Source organism: Antennarius striatus, chromosome 23 (genome assembly GCF_040054535.1).
Source record: "Antennarius striatus isolate MH-2024 chromosome 23, ASM4005453v1, whole genome shotgun sequence".
Lineage (NCBI taxonomy): Eukaryota > Metazoa > Chordata > Actinopteri > Lophiiformes > Antennariidae > Antennarius > Antennarius striatus.
This window is the reverse complement of record NC_090798.1, coordinates 13,378,840-13,405,146: the sequence shown is the minus strand read 5'-3', so window position 1 is coordinate 13,405,146 and position 26,307 is coordinate 13,378,840. Positions and strand designations below refer to the sequence as shown.

The window sequence follows — 26,307 nt, the reverse complement described above, 5'->3', positions numbered from 1 at the left end:
ATACCACACTTTATTCGCGGCAAATCTGGGGTATCACTTTCCAATATGTGAATTAAAAAAATAAAAGGACATTAAAATAAAAATGAGAGAAATTTTACAAAGAGTAAAAGATACAAAAGATGACAAAACTGGGATCAGGTCAGTCTGCCTCGTAAAATAAAATAAAAAAAACTGCTTTGAGAAATAAGAAATTAATGACTTAAATATTTCATTTCAGGTGTAAAAGTGAGGCAAAGAATTGTATTTTTTTCATTAATTTAGTTTTATTTAAGCTATCTAGAGTGAAAATGTCTGAAATGTTGGTATTTGAATGTGAATGTGAAGGGTAGTTAACATTTTCTCGAACTGGTGTCTCTTTCCAGCCACATTGGTGAAAGTCCACAGGATATCAAGGTGAAAACAAATTGATCTACACTCTGGTGCCAGCAGTAGAACTAAATGACACCTCCACCTCCTTCTCTGTGGTCCTAAGAGGATTCTGACTGATGAAGAGCATCCGGTCAGAAACAGCTTCTTCATGTTATCCATAAGGATGACTCTTTCTATGTCAGACACTCAATACGACCTCCAACCCAAAATGTCCCTGTTATACACCAGATTTAAAAACCAGTAATGTTACTATCCTGTATAAAAAAACTCAACATATTCTACAGTGTCATTGGGTTTTCTGTTGACATTCATGGTACCAAGAGGATAATCCCCATCAATGTCAGAGACCTTTGAAAGTAGCTCCAGGCAACATTTGAAAAGGTTCCAACTCTTTCCGTTCAGACATGAATCCCAAACCGCAGCCCAAGTGACCCCCCAACACAGCAGTGGTAGAAATGTACGCCTGACATCAGACTGACTGCCTGAGGAGCTCAACCACTTCCAGAAGATCAAGATTTATACCTTGGTGACTAGTAGCAGATCAGTGAAGGCCCATTACTGCCCTAACTTAAAGACATATGAGTTTATGGATACAGATGGATTTTTATTTCACATACGTATGAATTTTTTTCAGAGCCCCTCTCTGGAGCAATACCACTGAACGTGTTTGGGTCGACTTCACACCATGGAAGAGTACATTATTACTTCTGATTTTGTCTCTGTATTCATTCAGTACATTATCAGGACCTCGTCTACCATCACCGTATTTCTTGTCAAACCATCTGATTCGTCAATGCTCTCTTGTGGTTGTATTGATCGTAAAAGTCGAACCTCGGAAACAAATTGATTTTCACACATGAATGCATAACAAGTGAGTCTTAACTGGCAGGTCTGCTGTCTACCTTTCTAAGGCGGATTCTTTCTTGTTATAATGACACATAATGGTTTTAGTGAACTTTCATGTAGCTCCATATAATGTTACCCACAGCTGTACTGTGTGCCTTTCAAAGTTATGTAGTTTCAGGTGTGAATAAGATGTTATTGTGCAAATGTAAGTATGAGTCTACGTCTCCAGCTTCAGGCCTGCTGATGTCAGAGGGTTCACCTGAGTGGAGGGATGGATGAAAACATGAGCAGAGGAAGAAAAAGAAACAAAGCAGAGGAGGACAACAGGAAAGCGTGTGCATGCTGGGGGGTCATGTCCACTCACATCAAATCAAGTCTCCTAGCCAGAACAAAGCAGATCAAATTAGGCCTAACCAGACTGGAATATGTCCACAGTCTCCTCAAACTGGCCGTCACATCCCAAAACCATCATTTACATTTAAAGGCAACAGGCTTTACATTTACATCCTCCTAGAAGCCTGCAGTCTGTGGTGTGTCTGTGGCTGAACTGTCATCCATACCAGACTGGTGAGATACCTCCAGTAGTAACCATTACAAGTAACCTTAAAGGTCCCATCACATAGACAGTGACCTCCTGCTGCATTAGACAGGGTGACCACAAGGTCAACCAATGACATCCTCACAAAGAGTCGGCAACAATACAGCTCTCCCATTACGTCCCTGGATAATGTACCATTTACAGGTTCCTTAGGGTAGCTATGAACTACCCAAGCCCCTGATCTTACCTTACTTTAAGACACACCCTTAAGTACACAGACAAGTACACAGATGGGCACAACCTTACTTGCAACCTACACCACATGGACGCAGACAGGAAAGGGCAGATATTAACCGTGTGCTGCGCATCACTAGGCAGAGAGATGGAAGACTGAGCCCAAAGGTTTAGATTCATTAGCTCCAATCACCCTGAGCAAAAAAAAAAAAAACCCCAAAAAAACCCCAACATCAACAAAAACAATGAACACTTCATTCATGAAAGAACTTGATTGGATGGTGATGTCACCACATTCTTGTAAGAAGCACTACAGCTGACCTATGGTCCCTGCTTCACAGCTCCACGCCCATGAAGGAGGCGTTATTCTGGCTCATGGGCACCAGAGAGACATCAGGTTCAGAGAATCCCTTTCTGTTGGTTGTGTTGTGTTGGTAGAAATATATATTCATGTATCTATATCTAAACACTATGTTAACGCACACACAATACCCTGAATGTTGAATAAGGACACAGCAGCAGAAAGGTCTAATAGGTTTTTATTGCTAACTCTGCTTCGAAACAGTCATTAAAATTTAACAACAGCAATATGTTTGTGCAAGTAACGCAATTATTTTCTAATGAGACACAGTCAGCAATTACACTCCCCCCCGGCTGAGGTCTGCCAGCACAACAAGACGAGTCGCTCCAAGACGCACACCAACAACACGCAGCGCGTCTACGTTTACTACCACTGACAGGATCTCTTTGTGTTTGACTCCATTCTTTTCCCTTGTCCATGTCATCAGGTAACAAACAGCCTTCATTTCGACGTGGTGGGGGCTGATACAGTAGAACCACCAGCTGAAACTGTCTATCTACTGCAGTCAGCTGATTCTACCCACGCCTTAATGAGTACAGACGTGTCAGTGTCCTCAGTACCTTATGGTTATATACGATTAATTAGAAACAGCAAATTAGAAACATGTAGTGTCACAGACTGTGTTTTCTAGGCAATAAATGTGCAATGTATGTTTTTATGTTGATCCAGAACATGCTGACTGTTGTGTTAAATTAAATGCAGGCTCTTCTTCCATCCTTAAGGTCTTCTGAAGCCTCAGTCACAGACCAGAATCTAGGCTTGACTTATTGATGAAGGGTTCCTGGATTTTGTCCCCGACCATCTTTGTGTCTTACCGGCGCAGAATGTAAATTTAGTCGATTGATCATTATCTCTGAATATAGCAGGCAGAGATTAAATGTCCTTCAATACAGAATTTCCTTTGCATACTGGTCCACGTGAGAGTCCTACAAGGGGTTCCAACAGTGTGTTCTGAAAGGACTTCATGGTGGCTCCATAACAAGTCATGGAAAAACCTTCAATGGAGACTAAAAAGACTCCAGAGAGAACTTCATCCTGGTCATTTTCACATTACTCGTTAACTTTGGAGTCGTCATGCGGTACAATCCAGAGGACATGGTTGATGATGTAAGAGTCTGACTTCACCCATGTCACTTTACTAATCACCAGACTTTAGTCTGGTCCTTTCTGGGCTGGGTTCCATTCTGGATCTCCCTCCTGTCTCCTCCATGTGGACCACTGGACCAATTGTTGAAAGGTTGTGTGGTGGAGATCGTGTCAGCCCCCGTCCATGGATTCAGTCTGACTCCAGAGGCTGTTGGTCTATACATCAGTGTGTGTGTGTGTGTGTGTGTATGTGTGTGTGTGTGTGTTTGATCATGGGAAATGTGTACTAAAGTCACAACAAGACAATTCTCTGTGGTCCTCCTATTAAATTAAAACAGAGAAAACTCAGATTCTTCACTTTAAGACCAAAAGAAGAAAAGGGCTTTTCATGGTGTTTGACACAACACACACACACACACACACACACACACACACACACACACACACACACACACACACACACACACACACACACACACACACACACACACACACACACACACACACTGACCTGGCCTGACAATACTTCCATTCAGAAGAAAACACTGTTACACATAAACACATCAAAACAGAAGGAACTCCCACATTCCACTGAGACACTGAATGCCACCCATCTATCGCCTACACTCTGTCTCTGTGTCACACACACACACACACACACACACACACACACACACACACACACACACACACACACACACACACACACAACACACACACACAGACGTGTATAAAGTCATCCCACTGCAGTGATTTATCAGCGTTTGGCAGTGAGACGTGACTTTGTGCGACTCCATTGTGGAGCGTCTGTCAGCTCAGCCGGAGCTGCAGTCCAAACTGTACTGATGTGTGTGGGAGGGAGCAGCACAGAACACCACTGGTAGAACATCAGGATTAATGCAAGAGAAAACAGGAATAACAAGAATGAGAACAAAAAACAAGGAAAACGATATTAAAATTCTATCGTGATTTGAAGTGATTGTATTTTAGTAAATATTCTTCAACAACACTTGCTGGACAGACCAGGATTACACACAAGTGTGGATAACTGTAAGGACAAGTGGGGGACCGGGGCCCCAGACCATGGAGGGGGCTGATAATCTGTTTGACACGGACCAGGATTAACAACCAAATCTACAGGACATAGCTAACCATCCAAGTAATCAGTCATCAGCAGAGTCATCAGCCACCACCACCACCAGTGTCTGCTACCCTCTGACCCCCGCCTCCCTGAACAGCACCAATGACGTTGGGTTATTTCATCAGACCCATCTTAATTTAATGGATAATGTTTGTTCCATTCTAACACACTGATTCCAGCTGAAGATGAGGAGTGAAGAAGGTTCTTCTAACCTGACAGCATCAGGGTGGGGTGAACCTCTGCAGGCCGACACACAGGCCTCCTTATCGGGGGGCAGACATCATCAAAGGGCCCTCCTCTGTATTTTAAAGCCCCAACTGCCCTTTGTGTCCCTCAATGAGCCACGTGTCCCGTCAGCTGCCAGCCCGCTTGGTGCAGATGGGGGGGGGGCATCTGGACCAACGCCAGGCTCTCTGCATATTTTATGAAGGGGAGAGGGACGAGGGGAACGGGAGAGGTCACATGGAGGCAGGCTATAGGGTGTTAAGGGGCAGCTCGGACCTCCACAGGTCTCCACATGGAGACTGAAGGGGGTCCTTCTGGAGGTCCTGTTCCACCCACGGACCTGAGCTGCTGTTGGACAGAACTGGTCTCCTCAGTGGAATCCCAGTTTCTACAGGGTGGTAGTTACCATTTTGTCAGCTAATTACTCCCTATATATATATATATATATATATATATATATATTATATATATATATATATATACATAGTGCCTTGCAAAAGTATTGCCCCCCCCCCAAGAATCTTTTGACATTTTCTCACAGTTCAGGCTTCAAACTTAAAGTTAACAAACTGAAAATATTTTTTTAAGAATCAACAACATGTGAGACACAATCGTGAAGTGGAACCAAATGTATTCCACATTTGATATTGTGTTTACAGATAAAAAACTGAAAAGTAGGACGTGTTAAAGTACTGCCCCCCCTTTGAGTTAATACTCTGTACAACCTCCTTCTGCTGCGATCACAGCCACAATGTGTTCCTATAAGTTCTACACATCTTTAGACAGAAATCTTTGCCCCCTCCTCCGTACCAAACAGCTCCAGTTCCTTAAGGTTTGATGGAGATCGTTTCTGCAGAGCAGTGTTCAGATCTTTCCTCAGATGCTCCAGTGGACTGAGGTCTGGACTGTGGTCATGCTAACACCTCTAGAAGGTCAGTCTTAAACCGTTCCATTGTAGATCTGGCTTCATGTTTAGGATCGTTGTCCTGCTGGAAGGTGAACCTCCGCCCCAACTCTAACAATCTCCCCAGTTCCTGCTGAAGAAAAAACCCCCAGATCATGATGCTGCCCCCACCATGTTTGACAGTGGGGATGGTGTTTCCAGGGTGATGTGCAGTGTGACTCTTAAGCCAAACGGAACGTTTCTCATTCAGCCCAAAAGTTCCATCTGGTCTCATCTGACCAGAGCACCTTGTTCCTCATGTCACCTGTGTCTCCATGGGGCTTCTTCAGAACTACTAACGGGCCTTTTTATGGTTTTCTTTCAGGAAAGACTTTCTCCTGCCCCTCCTCCATAGAGACCAGATGTATGCAGAGTACGACTGACAGGTGTCTTCTGGACAGGTTGTCCCACCTCAGCTGTGTATGTCTGCAGGTCATCCAGCGTGATCATGGACCTCTTGGTTCCTTCTCTGCTTAGTTTCCTCCTTGTTTGGGCAGAAAGTTCAGAGGGACGGCCAGGTCTTGGTAGTGGTTTTATGCCCCCTCCATGTTGATATTATTGCCCTCACGGTGCTCCGGGAGACGTTTAAATATTGTGAGATCTTCTTGTTTCCCATTCCTGCTTTGAAAAATTTACATAAAATATATACTGTATTTATATATATAAAATATATGGATTTTTTTTAAACATGCTTTTGGAAAGTGGTTTAGCTACAAAGAAGGCGTGTGATTTTCTTTCTCACAACATTTAAACAAAACACTGAAATCTTTTAGATGCTTCAAGTTAAAGCAGTTTTTCCCAGATTTGTTCCACCAGGAATTTCAACAAAGCAATAAATCATTAGTTTACCATTTGTCTCGTCAGTGTTAGCACTAACATTTACATCCTTCACCATGTATTAAATTAAATTCTGCTAATCAACCATGTGTCTGCATCCCTCATGTAAAAATGAAGAAGTTCACTAAATGTAGCATTTTTATTAGTCAAACTTACTATAGTTATCTTACTATGATTAATAGCATGTTAAGGCTGCTAAGTGTTGGTTTCTATGGTAACACTGGGGTTTGTGGACATATAGCTGGACTTTAACACATAGCACATTTCTTTAGGACATCTCTGCATTGAACCTCAACTCAGCAATGCCAGAATACTGAAATACTAAAACACATTAGTTGTATACATAGGGCAGCTGAACAACATGTGACGACGCTGCTATCTACTGATGACCTGCACAGGACAGCAGTTTTAAAAATCTGTAATGAGGGATTGATCGCGATCATGCTGACGTTCCATCCAATCCAGCCCCTGAGTCTAAGGGGTGATTTAAGGTCGGACCAGACATCAATCGATCAATTCCAGAGAACATGACAGGCGTGGGAACGATAATCATGACGTAATTACTTGGAATTCATTTTTTAAAGTTCTGATTGAGAGGGATGCAAATAATTAGTTACTGATGAACTACAAATGAAACCAGAGTTCATATCCTGAGTCCAGACCGACGCTACAGACGCCTAACAGTCCCCATGAGCAGACAGGAGACAGTGGGTGAAAAAAAACCTGCTTTTAACAGGCAGAAACCTCCAGCAGGTCCAGACTCGAGGTGGGCGGAGCCTCTCCTCTGAGACTAGGGAGAAAAGTTCTTTAAACCGAGCTCCACATCCGAGTGGTTTCCCTGACACAACACACTCCGAGCAGCACCGTTCCACACGCTGACCTCCAACACTCGTCTCCCTCACAGGTTCATTTAACAAATAACAACTTATGAACAATTCAGCTTACAAACAACCTCTCAGAACCAGTTGTGTTTGTAAGTTGGGGACTACCTGTACTCGGATTTGAGCAACGTCCGGTACATTCCTCAGAATTAGAGGATTTTAATTACCCTAAAACGATGGAAAACTACACTTTTGGATAAGATTCAAATGGATATCTTTCTCTCTGACTGCTGTGTCTGTGCTGGACGTGCTCCTCCACCTGGATTCCTGCAAATAGGGTTACTATAGCAAATGACGTTATTGTAGTAATTGCATCTAAGTATATAACCATAGCAACCATGGAGATGTTTTGGACGATGGCTGCTGATTTTCAGTCAAAGAGGCCTGAAATCAGATAAGGAAGAACAGAAAGAGAATAAAACAGAAAGGTGAGGGAGTCGATAGGTGTGAAGAGGAGAGGAAGAGGGACACACCTGGCGTTCCCTCAAGGTGCTGCCTGCCTGTCCAAATCCCTCTGGTCTGATTATCACCCCTCAGGGATCTGTTGTGTGAGCAGAACGGCACCTGTTTTCTGTTGGAGGTGGAAGAGGTAGTTCCTGCTTCATGGACTCGATCAGGGCTCACTGGGTTTACATCAGATCCTTTCATGGAGGGACTGGGGTCTCAGGTTTTAGTGTTAGAGCGCTGGTTTAGGAGGAAACGTGCCTGAGCCGTTATAGAAGGCGATGAACCGTGTCGTCTGTCAGAGCGCCGTAATGGACGGTCCATCAGGTTTCATGATTTTGGTTCATATTGATCCTTCCAGCAGCAGAAAGCAGAACTAGAACAACATGCTGTATTTATTAACAAACGTTCCTTCAACCAATGGCTGAACAGACCATCATCTATCTAGAGAGAGAGCTCTAGAAGCTCCCAGTATGACCAGTACCAGACACACCTTCATACCAGCTGGACCTGGAGAGAAACGCTTTCATATCATCTCCATCAGGTTCAGTTGGGGCTGTGCTTTCAGACCAGAGGGGTGGAGAACCCTCATCCGTCCCGTCACCAAGGAAACCCTCGCATAGGTGTCTGTCTGTTGTCACGGCAACGGCGCAAAGGGAAACACTGGTGAGGAAAACACCACCGGAGACGAGGGGAGCCGGGGTAGGGCTGATGTGGAGACGACAAAGACGGGCGGGGGCAGACGGTCGGTCAGCTGAGAGCTCATTGGTCAGACTGAATATCAGCAAGATAGAAACAGGAGCTCCTTTCCACATCTATTCAGATCAGCACAAACATGTCAGACTGTCCTACATCTGTCTTACTTTGAGTCACTGTTCATAATAATACACTTCCTGATCTCACCGTGGGGGGGGTTTGGTCTGGTTCCTCAGGGGTGATCCAGGCAGGGGGTATGAAGGCAGTCAGGGGGTTCGTCTTCAGGGCCGGTCGGAGTCACTACTGTCACACCTCTGGTCTAGTAGTTCCTGTTTTCTTGTCACTAGTGTGTCCTGTCATTCCAGATCCGGTCCCTCCAGCAATCACTTCCTTCACTGCACCTGCCTCACCTGCAGCCACGCCCCTCATCAGCCACGCCCCTCATCAGCCACGCCCTTCACGGCATTCTCAGTCCTCTGTCAGATTTTTAGTGTTTGTTCTGACTCTCCAGCCTCTCACACACATCTTTGTTTGCACTTGATCCAAACCAAACGCCCACAGATCAAATCAGGAGCGTCATTAAACAAGAGGCTGACGTTCAGAGAAACACCGTCTTCATTCCAGGAACGGCTCCGTTTGTCCCACTACGGCTGAAGAAAGCAACACAGCATTGCTGTAACAGTTTTCTGTTGTTTTTCCTGACTCTTTTGCATCAAATCCTGAGAAATGAAGTCAGCAACATCGAATTAATGTAAAATTATTTTTTCCTTTTTTAAAGTCAGCTCTTACTTCTTATTTATGTAACTATTTTGTAGCATTTTAATCATCACATATTCAAAAGGTTTATCAGGTGTTTTTCTGAAAGCTCCTACACAAACTAATTTATTGACATCATTTTGTCTGTCATTTTATTTAGTTGTATTTATACTAACAGGCCAGTCCTGGAAAATTTTATCTGATGTTAAACTGGTCCGCGGTGCAAACAGCTTGAGGACCGCTGCTGTAGTCGGTTCTCTCACCTGCTTCCTATGACTGTATTGATCATGAAAAAGTGCTATAAGTACATTAAATTACTATCATTCTATCATGATCTCTTCACATTTTAACTGATCTGATCTCAGCTTCTTCATTCTAGTTTGTTGGACGGCGCCCTCTAGAGGACTCAGGCAGACATTACATGACTAAATGGAAAGTGAATGGCTGCAGGTTTAAAAACATGTGATCAGTGTGACCCCCAGTGTCCACGTCTACGTGTCCTCTTCCTCCTCTGACCTCCATCATGTGACTGCTCTATTCCCGGCGCACAAATGTCTCCAACACAGAGCGATCACGAGACACATGTCCTGTCCCTGTCAGAAATAACACACTGCCAGGTTACCATAAATAACTCTGTGATGCAGCATCACGTGATGCAGCAGGTCGAAATGTCCTCTGACTGAACTATCATGGATTTTAAATGTCAATGTCTGTATCAAGATAAATAATCTAATCTAATCTAATCTGTAAATGTTGTAACCCTGCACTACATTGTGACTTTGTGTTAAGAACAAAACCAAATCCCGTATCCTGACACAATCAGTTGAATCACAGAATGTGTTTCTCTTTTAACAAGGGTGGATCGGAGTTATTGAAAGCATGTTAAGTCCGAACAATTACCAGACGCTTAGCATCCAAACCAGTGCAGAAGGCATCCCAGCGATGATCAATCAGATCAATCGGATCACATCCTGACTGGTTCTGATTCCAATCAGACCAGATAACTTTTGTTCTGGACGGGAAACGTCCTAAACTTTGATTACTTTAATCTTGAGCACATTGTTTGGAATCATTTCAGTAATCTGGATTAGATTACACACCAGCGTCATCGGGACACTGATGCTCTTCATCATCTCGTGGACACACCAGGGAGTCATCATCAATAACCTTTAACAGCGTCTGTACAGCTGAGTGTGTCAGGAGGGTATTTATCATATCAATAACGGAAAGATATGATGGTTCACACACACACACACACACACACACACACACACACACACACACACACACACATGCACACACACACAACAGGTCTCTAAAGGTATCTTCATAAAAAATGCATACATTCAAGGGAAACAGAACAAACACACTGCACCTTCACTCGTGTGTGTGTGTGTGTGTGTGTGTGTGTGTGTGTGTGTGTGTGTGTGTGTGTGTGTGTGTGTGTGTGTGTGTGTGTGTGTGTGTGTGTGTGTGTGTGTGTGTGTGTGTGTGTGTGTGTGTGTGATTTAATATTTAATAAAGAGCAGACAGCTCAGTTGTGACTGCTTCTCATTGGACAGCAGGTTTCCTGTGACATCAGCCACGCCTCTCAGGATTCAGACATCGCCCCACATGTTCATGTATTAAAGTCTCTCTCAGATACAAGCACATATATTGTAAATATGAACATGAACTCTGCACAGACAACCAGATAAATCCCACACGGACAAAGAATTTCCCCATAAAGTCAACTATCTTATCTTATTATGCCACGACAGAGTAACACGTCTGTTCCTGGAGCCTCTTCTGACACTAGACTGTCCAAACTAACAGTGACCATGACACATTAAACGGCCTCTACAGGACAAACACCACCAACAACCCAGACTGCAGCTTCTTAGCAGATTATTTCCGATATAAGAATCAGCATGAGAACAATGACGTGATCACAGCCAGTAGCAATAAAAGCAGACATCTCCTCTGGTCTGTTCGAATGGCGTCACTCACAGCATTACATCTGATCTCATGAGACGGGAAGCGCTTTTGTGATCTGTCCATCTGCACGAGTTGGAAGAGAGTGACTCAGACCAGAAACCAGTTCATCCTACTGACAGTGTCTAAACAGACCAGGTCACCTGAGGTCACAGTGTTGTAAACAGACCAGGTCACCTGAGGTCACAGTGTTGTAAACAGACCAGGTCACCTGAGGTCACACCCGTCTACACCAAACAGACTGGCGGACAGTGTTGGGACGTTAGCTACAGAAGGGCTTCCGGCCGGATCCACGTCAACTCACCTGGAAGCTGGTCCTGCTCTAGCCGTTCGCCACGTCGCCATAGGCGAAGTAACTTCCAGATTGGCTACAAGGTTTCTAGCCTGTGTAGCCACAGTGGCGTTCTTATTTTTACGGAAAAAAGGCTAAAACTTAAAACTTTGTCGCTCGCTAGCGCCGCTAGCTGTTTCCGCTAGCGAGCGGGGTGGGGTTAGCGCTAGCCGTTTCCGCTAGCGAGCGGGGTTAGCGCTAGCTATTTCCGCTAACGAGCGTCGCTAGCGCCGCTATTTCCGCATGCCGACGGAAATAGCCGAAGTGACCCGAACGCTCCCGATCATTAAATATGCACTGGGGTCATGACCTCCTCTCGTCCAATGAAAACAAAATATTGTTTTTTTCCAAGCTGAACCCGTGAATTGGTGTAAGACAAGGAGAGGACCATCGATCAAAAGAATCCAGTGTTTCTAGTAGAGTTTGTGTTAAAGTCCTCATTAATAAACAAATGGTGAATGCTGAGGGGGGGGGGTGGAGACAGACCAATCAGAAGGTCAATGAAAGATATTATCAATACTTGTTTGTAGTCTTAGACTTTTGTTCCCACTGACCAGCAGGAATAACCAGCGATGATGTAAATGTGTTTTCACCTCACTTGATGTTTTATGTCTTTTTAGATTAAAATGAAAAATCATGTTATTGGATTAAATAAACTAAACTAAACTCTGTCATACCAATGGTGTTGGTGGTGGTCAGAGTTAAATGTCTTCTAGTCTCAGTAAACTACCAGTAAACACTGAGTAATATTTAGTCTGACTGTATCTTCAGAGTGAATGAAGTTTTCAATGGTTGAATCTCACATTCATTCCTGCATCAAGTAGGACAGAAATAAAGAGAGTTCAGCTCCAGCTGCTGGCTTTAGTGGGTTTATGGAGGGAAACTGAACAGAAGATGTTGTCCTCAGAATGCAGGAAAACAACCCCATTTTCTAAAACATTTCCCAGGGCAGGCCCCCGGACTCCCCACGCCCCCCGCAACAAGCGTCGGTCGTCCGCGCACTGCGCCACTGTCTTGCACACAGACTGTGGCTTTTTGTGGCTTGCTCAATTCTTCTACACTGAGCCACAGTGGCTTAGTCTTACTAGCTCCTGGTGCAAGACCAGTGGAAGAGAAGAGATGGAGAAATCAGCCTAGAAGGTAACAGGAGAATGTGGACGGGTTCTAACTGGTTCCAAAGTGGAACCAGTTCTAAAACTCAGATGCATCTTCATCAACATCATCCTTCATCCATCATTATCCTCCTCAAACAACATTCAGCAGTGTTAGTGTCTCCACTACCCCGCCCCTTTAGAACATTAACATGAATATTCTTGGGAATAAAAGCTTTGTGACTCCTTATTGTTCTTATTTTCAGTAACAACCTCTTCTGGATCTGAATCTAAAAGCAGAACCCAAATGCCAACGAAACAAGAAGGGAAGGACGGGGCCGCTCAGCGCCGCAAAGCAAAATCTGAAAACCAAGCCAAGTCCAAAAGGCACGGAAACAAGAGAAGTCTGTTACAAAATAAAACAGGACATAAACTATACACCAAGAATCATGACTGCAAATCAATAAAAACTTTATTAAGACTGAAAACTACCAGTAAAATAAGGACCACACCTTAAATCTTGGGTGAATCTTGTTTCTCATTGGTTTAAACACTCTCCTGGTTGTTTTGGCGGTGAGACTAAAGACCCTGCTACGGCCGACGCCATTGGACGGCTGCAGGGCTCCTTTGTTCATGTCCGTCTTTGTCTGACGTGACAGATGGACTCACACTGCAGAGAGCTTTCACACGGCTCACAAAAGAGGCAGAAAAACACTCATTTAGTCCCAGAAAGTTCTCAGTGAATGAAACAGAACAGAAACAAGTAGAGACCTCCAGCAGTCGCTGGTGAAGCTGTAGAGCTTATATTACCAGACTACACCTGGAAGAATTTAGATTCTTCTGTTTCTTTATTGTCCAGCATCAGAAGAATCAGGTTCTTTAAACATGTCAGCTAAAACTGAGATCTGAAGTAAAGAAGGGACTGGAGAGTCTATTAGTGGTTAGGGTTAGGGTCAGGGGTTAGGGTTAGAGATAAGGCTAGGGTTAGAGTTAGGGTCAGGGGTTACGGGTAGAGATAAGGCTAGGGTTAGAGTTAGGGTCAGGGGTTAAGGTTAGAGATAAGGCTAAGGTTAGAGTTAGGGTCAGGGGTTACGGGTAGAGATAAGGCTAGGGTTAGAGTTAGGGTCAGGGGTTACGGGTAGAGATAAGGCTAGGGTTAGAGTTAGGGTCAGGGGTTAGGGTTAGGGCTAGAGGTTAGGGTTAGAGTTAGGGTTAGAGTTAGGGTTAGTGTTAAGCCTAAGGCTAAGGTTAGGGTTAGGGTTAAGGCGAGGATTAGGGCTAGAGTTAAGACTAGGGTTAGGGCTTGGGTTAGCGTTAAGGCTAGGGTTAGGATTAGGGTTAAGGCTAGGGTTAGAGTTATGTCATTGCCACATCCTCCACATGTTTTTGGATAAAAACAAGGACATCTTCCTCCCTGGAGAAAACGACTGCATCAGATACGAAGCTGAAGCTTCTGGTCATCTTACTCTGTAGTAAAACTCTGGGACTAGGAGATGGGTGACTACTAAAGAACTACTAAATCACTGTTCTAACCGGAGAACACAAAGCTCTGACTGGAGTCAAAGGCTTCGTTCCATCTCTTATTGTTCTGTTGATGTGACTGAAGCTTGACGCTGCTTTGGTGAATCTGTTCTGAAGCTGCGCAGCCAATCAGCTTCATTTATTCTGACATGAAATGACGCGGAAAGTAACAGTGATGGATGTGTTTGTGTTAGAGGGACATTAGGGTAACATCAAAACATTTCCATACTGATCCGAGGTGGCAGCGGTGAGCCGTTCTATGGATTTAAAAGCACTGCAGGAAGACTAACGATCTAATTGAAGCTGTCATGAACAAAGACTAAATGAAGTTACCTCTACTCAACTTCTGTAAGAACTACAGTTCACAAGAAATATTAAGTATAACAACCTGGAACCTGTCTATTTTGGCAAAGTCTTTCTTTCTACATTCCTTTCGTTTTATACGATGACAACACTCAGCACAGGGACGGGAAGGGACACGGAGATGGGAGGCTTCTGTTGACCCACATCTGTGTGGAAGTATTTGGTCTATACTCATTCAGACGACCGTCACTCCATTAGTCATCACAGAGGCTACTTCAGCCTGTAGACTAAAAATAAAGCTGGAGAGGAACAAACAAAATGCACAATTCTGTTGACAGGAGGAGGAGAGGAAATGACAGAAGCTGCAGGAAGTAAATAACAAGAACAACAACCAACCAGAACATCTTCATCACCAGACTGGTCAGGGCGGATCGCCTCCAAACTTTGACTCTCTCACTTCCCTTTCATCTTCCCATGATGCTTTGCTTCAATTTAAACAGGGTACATGCTAATAATTCCCTTGAAATACTGGAACCAGTTATTTTCCACCCCAGATTGCATTGCGGTTTACAGCGTGTTCCTGTCTGCCATGAATACCATCAAACGTGTCTCAGATTTATCTGGAGTAAAACAGTAGAGAAAAGCAAATTGATCACAATGATTGATTGCCATGTCCAGGATCCTTATTGATGACATTTAGGTTTTAACAGAAAGGAGGTGAAGTCCAAGGCTCGGTGGGCTGAGCCACCGCCGCCCCTCAAATGACATCACCTCTACAGGTGTAAGCGAGCCAGCAGGTACAGAGGTGTTGGTTCACAGAGACGTCTTCACTCTCTTCAAAAATCTGCTCCAGGTGAGGCTCGAACTCACAACCTCGGCATCGCCCCGCTGAATACTGACTATAAGTACCGCGCGCTAACCGATTGCGCCACTGGAGCTTCTGGATGTTGTTCACCATCACATCCATCTGATCCTGTTGTGACTAAACAGGCTTAGGGTTAATGGGCTGACGATGATGATGATGATGATGATGATGATGATGATGATGATGATGATGATGTCGTATGGGTGGGGTTTTTTTCTGCGCTTAATTTTGTTTTACTTGTATAAATTAAGAAAAATGTCCCTTTTCCTTGAACTATCTTATAAAATCTAAACATTGAAAATACAAAAACAAGCTTTTGATTTATTTTGCTCGCAGATCTCAAAATTGAGAGATTTTCCAACGACATACTCTGCACCACGGGTGACATTTAATCCGCTGCCGGCGGCCTTCCTGAAACATTTTCTCTTGCCGAGGCTCGAGCAACTCGAACAAGAATAAGACCAAAGAAAAATCAGCCACGAGAGGAATAAAAGGCGTGTGGTTCTAATTTCTGACTTTGGAAGAAGTGAAAATCTGACACAGAATACAGACATACATATTTGACAGCTGCTGAGTCTGGAATGGACCTGAGTCTCTGCTTCAGTACAGAAATATCAAAAATCCAAAGAGGGATTGAAGCAGGGAAAGAAACAGACAGAGAGGGACAGCAGAGACCATCAGTCAGTCTCTAGACAAGAATCCAAAGATCAGGTCCAGAGTTTTCGGGTCCATACGTACAGGTAACATGCACAAACTAGACCCTCCAGTAAATACAGGATGAATAAATGTCAGCGTGAGACAAGTGAAGCAGCCAGGAGTCATGCAGGTGGGGAAACAGGCTGTGCTCACATATGATCACACAATCTGTGCTGAAAAACAGCGTTCAGCGACTCTGAAGACGCTGAGGCCCCAACGCTCCACATTCACTGCAGCCTGACTGAAAAGATCACAATGGGATGAAGGAATGTGGAGTTACTGCTGTCAGGTCCACACAGGAGACACAGGAACATAAAGCTCAAGCAGGCAGTACCTCAGGTGGCCAGCAGGGGGAAGCAGGTTTCATGAGGCTTTATAATGTAAATTTGTTTCCAGATTTTTTGCTGCATATTCTTATTAGGATGGTGTGTGAAGTATAACATTGAATTATTAATCGTGCTTGCTATTATTACAATCAGGAATGACATTGATTATTTGTTGTTAAACAGGCAAACGTCTCATTAAGCGCTGATTAACTGATGGCGAATTGATGGGTATGTTGCCATGGCTACACATAAGCGGTTAAAGCTAAAGCTGTGCTAAAACGGTCTTATAACACTAATTTGAGTGTTACTAGATTTTTTTGTACTTCAGGTTTTCCGTTTTGTATTTCACGCAGTCTAACTTGTTGGTCCAACAGGACGATGAGTTTCAGGCCTCATTTGCATTTTAACAACGTTTCACTAATGAATTATTGATCCAGATTGTGAAAAATCTGTCCAAGTTTATCAAGTGTAGAACATTCTTCTTGCAGTCAGAAAAAGACCAGCGAAAGAGAATTGAAGTCAAACTTATTTTAAAATATTGTAATGCATCTAAAAATACAATCATGATAATTAAAGTGTTGTTTTATGATCATGTGAGTTTCTTTATCGACTAAAGTAACTCACAGCTGTAGAAGGTTTTTTGTTTTCTGGGTGTGAATTGTCCCCAAGCATCGAGTTATTTATTTACTTATTGAGGGTGTCATTCTGTCCTCCACCACACACACACACACACACACACACACACACACACATACACACACACACACACACACACACACACACACACACACACACACACACACACACATTGTTGTATCCGTCCAACAACACGTGGTAAAGAACGAGATCCAGTCTCACTGATGTATCCATCCACCACCCAGCGAACCCCTGAATCCTCTCCTCCTGCTCAGTCTTCATCCAGTCTTTCCTCACCAGAGCTTCTCCCTCAAGCCTTTCTATGTTTTTGAATTTTTCAATCTTCCCTCAGCCTTCATTCTCTGTATTTCAGTCCAAATCTGATCCAAATGATGAAGCAACGAGAGGACTTCAGTTTAATGCATCCCATCCTGCGTTAGTGAATTATGTTTAAGGTTCAGCTCTCATGCTGTAATCTGTAACACAATGATCTGCTGATTGAGTTAGCTCAGATGATTGAAGCCAGATTACAGCAGCTGTCCTGGGTGTGTTCAGAGCTCTCAGGACGCCGGGCGTTTCTCAGTCCTGTCCATCATCTGTGTGTGTCAGTAAGGGAAGAAGGAAAACAACATGTGTGACTTCACTTTCACTTTACAAACCACTCCTAAGCCTCCAGGATGATGTCAGAGGTCGATGCACTCTGTGCCTTCAGGGCGGAACCAGTCAAACCAACAACGACCAGCAGCCAGAGGTCAGAGGTCAGAGAAACACTGGAAACATCTGATCTCCACTAAACGTGTGTTTGAGGCTATCTTAGCTTCATGCTACAGACATGCTAATCTAATTTCTTCCCTGTGCATTGATCACAGGACTAGAGCATCAAGAGATTTGATGACAGGATTAGAGCATCAAGAGATTTGATCACAGGATTAGAGCATCAAGAGATTTGATCACAGGACTAGAGCATCAAGAGATTTGATCACAGGATTAGAGCATCAAGAGATTTGATCACAGGATTAGAGCATCAAGAGATTTGATCACAGGATTAGAGCATCAAGAGATTTGATCACAGGATTAGAGCATCAAGAGATTTGATCACAGGACTAGAGCATCAAGAGATTTGATCACAGGATTAGAGCATCAAGAGATTTGATCACAGGACTAGAGCATCAAGAGATTTGATCACAGGATTAGAGCATCAAGAGATTTGATCACAGGACTAGAGCATCAAGAGATTTGATCACAGGATTAGAGCATCAAGAGATTTGATCACAGGATTAGAGCATCAAGAGATTTGATCACAGGATTAGAGCATCAAGAGCCAAACCTGAGGAACTCCACAGAGAAGCTGCAGAAGCAGTGGTTTGAGAATTGATTTCACATCACAAGGACAGGTTGACAGGAAACATCCAGTGCATATTAATGAGGCACGACTTCAACGTTAACGGCCCCCCCATGGCCCCCATGGCCCCAACGGCCCCGTCCACTGACGGCCACGTGGTGAAAGTGACCGTTTAACTTCTAAATCAAATCAGCTTCACTGATAGATTTTGCTGGAGGACCTGTGTGTGTGTGTGTGTGTGTGTGTGTGTGTGTGTGTGTGTGTGTGCGTGCGTGCGTGCGTGCGTGCGTGCGTGCGTGCGTGCGTGCGTGCGAGTGCGTGCGTGCGTGCGTGCGTGTGTGTGTGCGTGAGTGTGTGTGTGTGTGTGTGTGTGTGTGCTTCTGCAGCTTCCTGCAGACACGCTTTTCATCAGTGTTATTGATCTGCTGGAGAACATTACAGATGATCCTCATGTTGCTGCGAGGTTAAAACCCACCGGGTGAATGTCAGCAGCACAGGGGGGGGGGGCAGGTGTTGATGGGCGGGGCCAGGACGAGTGGGTTGTTAAACCCTAGATGGTAGCAAGACAATAGTAAGAGTGTACAGTTTCAAGCAACTAAATCATTTATTTATTATTATTATTATTATTATTATTATTATTATTATTATTATTATTATTATTATTATTATTATTATTATTATTATTATTATTATTATTATTATTATTATTATATAATAATAAAATCAGAATCTTGAATACCAGCCCCTCGTGAGATGGAGTTGGACACACCTGATCTTCCTGAAGCTCCTCTTATAAATACAGACCTGAGGAAGCTCTTTGCTCTTTATTTACCCTGAATCATCTGAAAACACACTGAGAGAATTAAAAGATGTTAACAAGACGCAGCTTGTTATTTTCACTTCCTATGTCACACAAAGCAGAAGATGAAGACTCAAAGTCACTGTGAAACTGTGTTTCTGCAGGTTCACAAGATCTCACTATAAATTCAGAACCCATGTCACTTTCTTTGCCTCAAACAAGCAGCTTTATAGCTTTTATTTCTGGTTAACATAACATCCAAACTCCAACTATCCTATAATAGCAGCTCATTAGCATTCAGGACTGTTAAACACACCAGAACACGCGGTGGTACTAGCCATGTCTCCAAGCTGTACTAGTACACACATCACTACTATGTGGTAATTATTACCATGAACAAGCTAAAAAAAAAAAGACACAAAAATATACATGAATATATTGGGGTCGGGTCTATTTTTTTGATTTCAACAAGAGTCACTCAGCATGCATGATGGGAAATTAGAAATGCTTCTATTAACAGAGCAGCCAGGAATCATCTTCAGGCTTACAAAGAACAGCAGGAAATCGTACAAATCCATAACTGATAGGACTAAGAATTGATGATTACTTTAACTTGTTAATGTTAGACATCCAATGAGAGAAGACAGTAAGACTGAAACACAAATACTTTCATTCAGCTGCTCTGATAGAGCTGATATTTTGTGGGTAGAGGATCAGAGATGAAGGACTGTTCCCACTGACCTCTGGGACCGCCGCAGGTCAGGTGACAAAACAGCCTTCCTTTAGATGCTGGTATAAATATAACTCTTTATCAGGGTGGGGGGGTGGTGATGACTCAAGCAGTTATCTAAAGACTTTATTCCATTCTTTCAGAGAGAGGGAGTAGATATGTAGATATGAAATGCACAACATGGTGAACCTCGTGACGGGACGTCCTTTAAAGCCTGATGGGAGAAGAAAGAACTGAGGTGGATGCCCCTTCAACAGGGGCAACACCAGCCTGTTATCACACGGCAGTGATTGGGGCTGCACTAAGACATTTATTAGTCATTTAACGATCATTCTAATGATTAAATCAGTAATCAATAATTCTGTCTGTTCAGGATGGTGATAAACAAAAGACAAAATAAGATAGTTATTAAATATAGTTTTCCTTATTGAAAAACCTCACAGTATAGACACGTGTGTCTGCAGTGTCATTAAGTCTCTGAACACACACACACACACACACACACACACACACACACACACACACACACGTCACATGTCCTTAAGTGAACAACACACACTTCCCAGACAGGAGGTAAAAATTTTATGGGGGGCAGTAGCCCAGTCCACTAAGTCTCGGAACCAGAGGGTCGCCAGTTCAAGACCCATGTCGGGCAAAAAGTGGGAGACGCCACTTCACCCCCTGAACCTTGCCGAGGTGCCCTTGAGCAAGGCACCGTCTCCTTATAAACTGCACACCAACAGGTGGCTGCCTGCCACCTGTTTGTGGTGTGTGTGCGTGTGTGTGTGTGTGTGTGTGTGTGTGTGTGTGTGTGTGTGTGTGTGTTGCTGTGTGTGTGTGTGTGTGTGTGTTGCTGTGTGTGTGTGTGTGTGTGTGTGTGTGTGTGTGTGTGTGTGTTGCTGTGTGTGTGTGTGTGTGTGTGTGTGTTGCTGTGTGTGTGTGTGTGTGTGTGTGTTGCTGTGTGTGTGTGTGTGTGTGTGTGCGTGTGTTGCTGTGTGTGTGTGTGTGTGTGTGTGTGTGTGTGTGTGTGTGTGTGTGTGTGTGTGTGTGTGTGTGTGTGTTGCTGTGTGTGTGTGTGTGTGTGTGTGCGTGTGTTGCTGTGTGTGTGTGTGTGTGTGTGTGCGTGCGTGCGTGCGTGCGTGTGTGTGTTGTGTATCATATAAGTGGAATTCCAAGGACAAAGGTGCACATGGAGCCTTCAGGTCCAAGCTTCTCTGATCACACCCCCTCTATCCTGACACCCCTCTATCCTGACACCCCTCTATCCTGACACCCCTCTATCCTGACACCCTCTATCCTGACACCCCTCTATCCTGATACCCCTCTATCCTGACCCCCCTCTATCCTGACACCCTCTATCCTGACACCCTCTATCCTGACACCCTCTATCCTGACACCCTCTATCCTGACACCCTCTATCCTGACACCCTCTATCCTATAGATCGTCTTGTTCTCGGCAGGCGGGGGACAGGACCAGTTCATCACACATCAGTGATGTGATAAAAAATAAATCCACTACTGCAGCGGTCCAGAAATCAAATGATGTTTCCTCCAAACCTGGTTCCAGTCTCACTTGTATCTTGAAATAGAAAAGCTGATTTAATACTAGAGTCTGATTGGGTTGTGTTGCAGGTGAACTACAGGCTGTCACTGTGAAGACAGGTTATTATATGTAGCAGTGATACTAATCAATAACTGACATTATATGTGAAGAATGTGAGGGAAAGGAAAGTGAATTAAAGGCTGAGGTATCATTTGTAGGATGTTTCCTCTCAGCTGAACCCTAATGTGTCCTCAGGCCTCCATCGTAGCTCACGGTTGGTTTGTCATAAGCTAATGTGTCAGTAAGACAAGCATGTAATGGGATTTGTGGGGATAAAATGAGAGAGATGCAATGTTTGCTAATGAAAAGACCACAGCAGAGATAAAAGCATAGAGAGAATGGAGAGACTGTAGAGAGACAGAGGACAGTGATGTAACGGGAGAACGTGAAGGAGAAAGATCAGAATCTGTGAGTGTAGTCTCAGCTTAAGATCTACTAAAGTCAGTTCACTACATCTGTCAATGGTCCAATGAGAGGTCATCTGACGCCGGCCAGACTGCCTACAGGCCCTATCAGTGACCCTTCAAGGATCAGTCAATGAAACCTGTTTTTGGGGATTGGGAGTGATTGGGCTTGTTGGTCTATGTGCAGAAGGTCTTGGTCTGTCCCCACATGACCTCCCAAAGTGCAAAATAAAGCAAAATATCCATTTTTCCAAGATGTTTCAACCTGAAGCTTCAACCCATCTTCAACCTGGTACCAACGGTAGAGATGCTAGTGGAAGTCGACAGTTCCTGTCCCACAGCAGAAAAGTTCTCACATGGAACGTTCATTTTATAATGGAGCCTCAGTGTCACGATGCAAACCGGCCACTGATGTTCTATTTTACACAGCACAACCCTAACCCTAAATGTTCCTCCACCCAGTCTCATCGTGTCTTCAGCTGATGTCGTATCCATCCGCCAACACGTGGTAAAGAACGAGATCCGGTCTCACTGATGTCGTATCCATCCGCCAACACGTGGTAAAGAACGAGATCCGGTCTCACTGATGTCGTATCCCCCCACCAACACGTGGTAAAGAACGAGATCCAGTCTCACTACTGTATCCATCCGCCAACACGTGGTAAAGAACGAGATCCGGTCTCACTACTGTATCCATCTGCCAACACGTGGTAAAGAATGAGATCCGGTCTCACTACTGTATCCATCCTCCAATCTGAAGCACGGCTTGTATCTCGGATTTTCAGTCATATGTCAAAAAATAATATGAACAGAGTGACGACTCGTATCTCAAGGTACCCTGAAAACAGGACTATTTGTTTTTTCTTCTTTGTTAGTTTTTACATAAACTTGTGAACATAAAATTAAAGGAAAAATCCTAAATTAATAAATAAATCCGTATTTTAATGTGTGGTTTATCCTCAGTCTCCCCTTCAGGTTTATGTCTTCCTCTCTCGGAATCACGTGACAAGCGTTGCCGCAGTCTGATTCTAATGTCCAACCTGACCTTGGCTCAGACGGGTAAAATCACTGGTGGATGTCAGGAGCAGATCTGGGCATAAATTACTACTGCACCTCCCCCTAACTGCCCCATCCATCTTTATATCCCCACCCTGTGGTGAGAGGTATTAATCTGTCCACTTTCATACGCATGGAGATAAATTGCCCTGAGGGCAGCAACATCTGAAAACAGGACCTCGCCTCTGGTGTTTTGGGGAGTTCCTGCAACAGGAAACAATGTGCCTCGCTAACAAATGAATTCTCTATTTGTGTAAGACACTCATTTAAAATTCTCTTTGACGATCGGATATGATGGAGCTTCCGATGGAGCCTAAAAATTATGAAGATTATGCTTTCAGAACCAGGAAGAGAAAGAAAATTTCATGCACCTAGAATGCAAACTTGAACTTGAAACATTGAGGGGTACTGAATGAACAGAAATGCTACCAGGTGCAGATTCACTCCAGATCTGTTGGGGCTAAAGTTACGTACCTGAGAGTTCCAGTGTCTTATGAATCCCAAACATCTTTAATGAATCCATAACTGGTCCTGGTGATTAATTTAACCTCAGGAAACATCTGGTCAAACACAAAATATATCTAAGAGCTTAAAAATGGACCTTTTTGCAGATGCTGACGTTAGCATATCTACAGTCATCCATGAGCTCATTTGAGAAGCAATAAACCTCCATAGATGATTTAACACCTGTGAGACGTGATCAGTGTCATCTGGTAATCAATCAGAAATATCGTAGGTCATGACTGCCTCTTGAAGGAGCGGGATGCTAACAGACCACCTCTGACTCCATCAGATATTCTGATCTAACATGTTTGTTTGTACCTGAAAACAATAAGACACAGTTTCAGTGGGTCCAAAACCTGAGGAAGGAAGCAGCAATGAGTTTGTCTCATTCAGATAAGGCAACAACAAATTGCGTCCTCTACTTGTTACCAGCAATCCATCAGATAGTTCATATTGTTTTAGTTGAGCTGCAGTTCCATGAGATTAAATTAGTTTCTTAATTTTTTATTTTAGTAGTCGTATTGATGAACTCTAACAACTTTCTGTCCAGTTTGTTATTTTATCTCTGCGACAAAAAAATGGTGGCCCTATGAACGATTGGTTGACACGTCCTTACTGACAACCTGCAACGCTTTGGTGTGGTTGTCTGTACAGGAAGGATTGCAACTGTGGTTGAATGGAAAATACCGGCTAGCAGACCGCCCAAAGTGTGTGAGTGATGGAGCTGTGGAGTCGAGACATCAACAGCTGGTCCCATCATGACCCTGATGTCCACAACACAACACCAACCCTCAGAGACAGTCTGTGTCCTTTAAACCATCAAAGACGTTCAGCTTTCTGACAAGAGGTGCCATCCCAGTGGGTGGCGCTGTCGCCTCACAGCTAGAAGGTCCTGGGTTCAAATCCACCTGAGAACCTGAGACTTTCCAGTGTGGAACCTGCTGGTCGCTCCATGTCAGCAGGGGTTCTCTGTGGGTTCTCCAGCTTCTACCCGCCACCAAAAACAGGAAGCAGATGTGAACCGGGGACTCTACCAATAACAAACTACCTTTTAATGGCTCTACTTTTCTTTTAGACTGAATTCATGATGAAGTTCAACCATTCGCTGAAATTTTTTTTAAAAGTTGTGTACTATGTAAAAAAAATATCAATCAATCAATTTTTATTTTTTTTTGCGCTTAACCACGGCAGCATTTAACCACACGACATTTCAAATCGCTTTAACAGGCAGAGAAACCCAACAGAATCCTCCAGAGCATCAGAGACAGCAGCAGGGAAACACTCTCCCATTGAGGAAGAACCTCCACTAGGTAAGTTTACAGTATATACACTTATAATACATTACAGGATGCCTGATTATACAGTTGCAGAAGTGATTGGATAACTGCGACCAAAACATGCAACTATTTTGGGACAATGCCCCGACACAAAACCTCCCCAACCCTGTCCTCCATGCTAACAGTCCTGCACTCAATGCTAACATTGAGCATCAAATCTCAATCAGCTAACAACCCACTCTGCCCCGTTCTTGAGCTGCAGACAAATCCTCCTTGACTCGCATCATTTGCAGAAAATCAGTTCATCTTGCTCCAGACTGCTGACTAGATGAATAGAAAGGGACAGTTATTCAATACGTTTAGAGTAGTTCGTTTGTTCAGTAGTAGTGTACGCGTTGATTAGACTATGACCTGCAGGAACAGTGTACAGAACACTACTTCTACATGTCTCACTCATTGACCATGCTGTCGCTGGGGAGGCATGTGGTGTCCGTGTTGTGTCCCCTCCACCTGCCCCCAGGTCTGAGGACATTTGCATTTGGCATTCAGTCTGGATTCCTGTCACTCCTGCTGCCTGGACACATTCGGACGTCCACTGATCCCACCATGCACCTGTTCACTGGGCCTCAGCTCAGGGCGGGTTACAAACCAACACAACAGGCTGCTTCCTATGAGACTGCTTCAGAATGGAAGCTAAACCTGGCTGAAATAGAAGCTTCTATTTCTGAAGATTTAAAGGTGTAAAAAAAACAAAAACAAAAACAAAACAAGGTGACTTTGCCAGGACTGGAGGACCATCCTGAACCCGTCAGACTCGTCAGGCCCCTGGTGGTCCTGGGATCTAGCAGTGGGTCTGACGGGACAAACTACCCTCCGACACGAACAGAGACAATGACGTCACCAAACCCTTGAGCAGAATTATGTTTTCCTCGGTCATGAGCACACAGACACGTGACCTCCAGTGACGTGTGCCCACCGGATCCATTACAACACGCGTGGACAGGATCACAACTTTTGGAGCGCGTCCTCTCAATGCCAGATATGTATGTAACGAACAATTATGGCGTCACACTCATGATTACCGGATCAATAACGCATCAAAATGACGCCGAATGGGGGGGCGGGCTCTGCTCACTGGGTCCACGTTAAATCATGCTTTTGTGCGCGTTTGTTGTGTCAAAGATTATAAATCGATGAATATTCAAATGAAGTTCGGCGCGTTCTCGTCCTGATCCTGCGGGATCACGCACACATGTGGCGGACAGACGCGTACCTGTCGGGGGGTCGGCCGCCCTTCGTCGCCGATGGGTGACGGTGTGTCTCCTTCCAACGATGCTGGGGTGACGGGAGATGAATCCATGTCCCCCCCTCCCTGACTGACAGTCAGTCACTGGCAGCTGCCCCTCTGCCCGGTGAGGGGGCCGGTGTGGGATCCTGTCCGCGCAGAGAGACCCTCTGTCCGGCTTCACGGCGGAGCGCCTGTCCCTCCCCC

General features: G+C 44.2%; 1 protein-coding gene and 1 non-coding gene across 2 annotated transcripts in view; both read right to left on the bottom strand.

Moving 5' to 3' along the window:
* Window positions 1-26,307, bottom strand: part of ank2b (ankyrin 2b, neuronal) — a 115,970-nt gene extending 89,663 nt beyond the window's left edge. The window contains exon 1 of the mRNA XM_068307908.1: window positions 26,089-26,307. Within this exon, the coding sequence (XP_068164009.1) occupies window positions 26,089-26,175 (87 nt within the window). The 5' untranslated portion in view covers window positions 26,176-26,307. The remainder of the gene's footprint in view (window positions 1-26,088) is intronic.
* On the bottom strand, window positions 15,423-15,515 carry trnai-uau (transfer RNA isoleucine (anticodon UAU)). Its single transcript is given in 2 exon segments — window positions 15,423-15,458; window positions 15,478-15,515. It is a non-coding gene; the product is annotated as a tRNA-Ile (tRNA).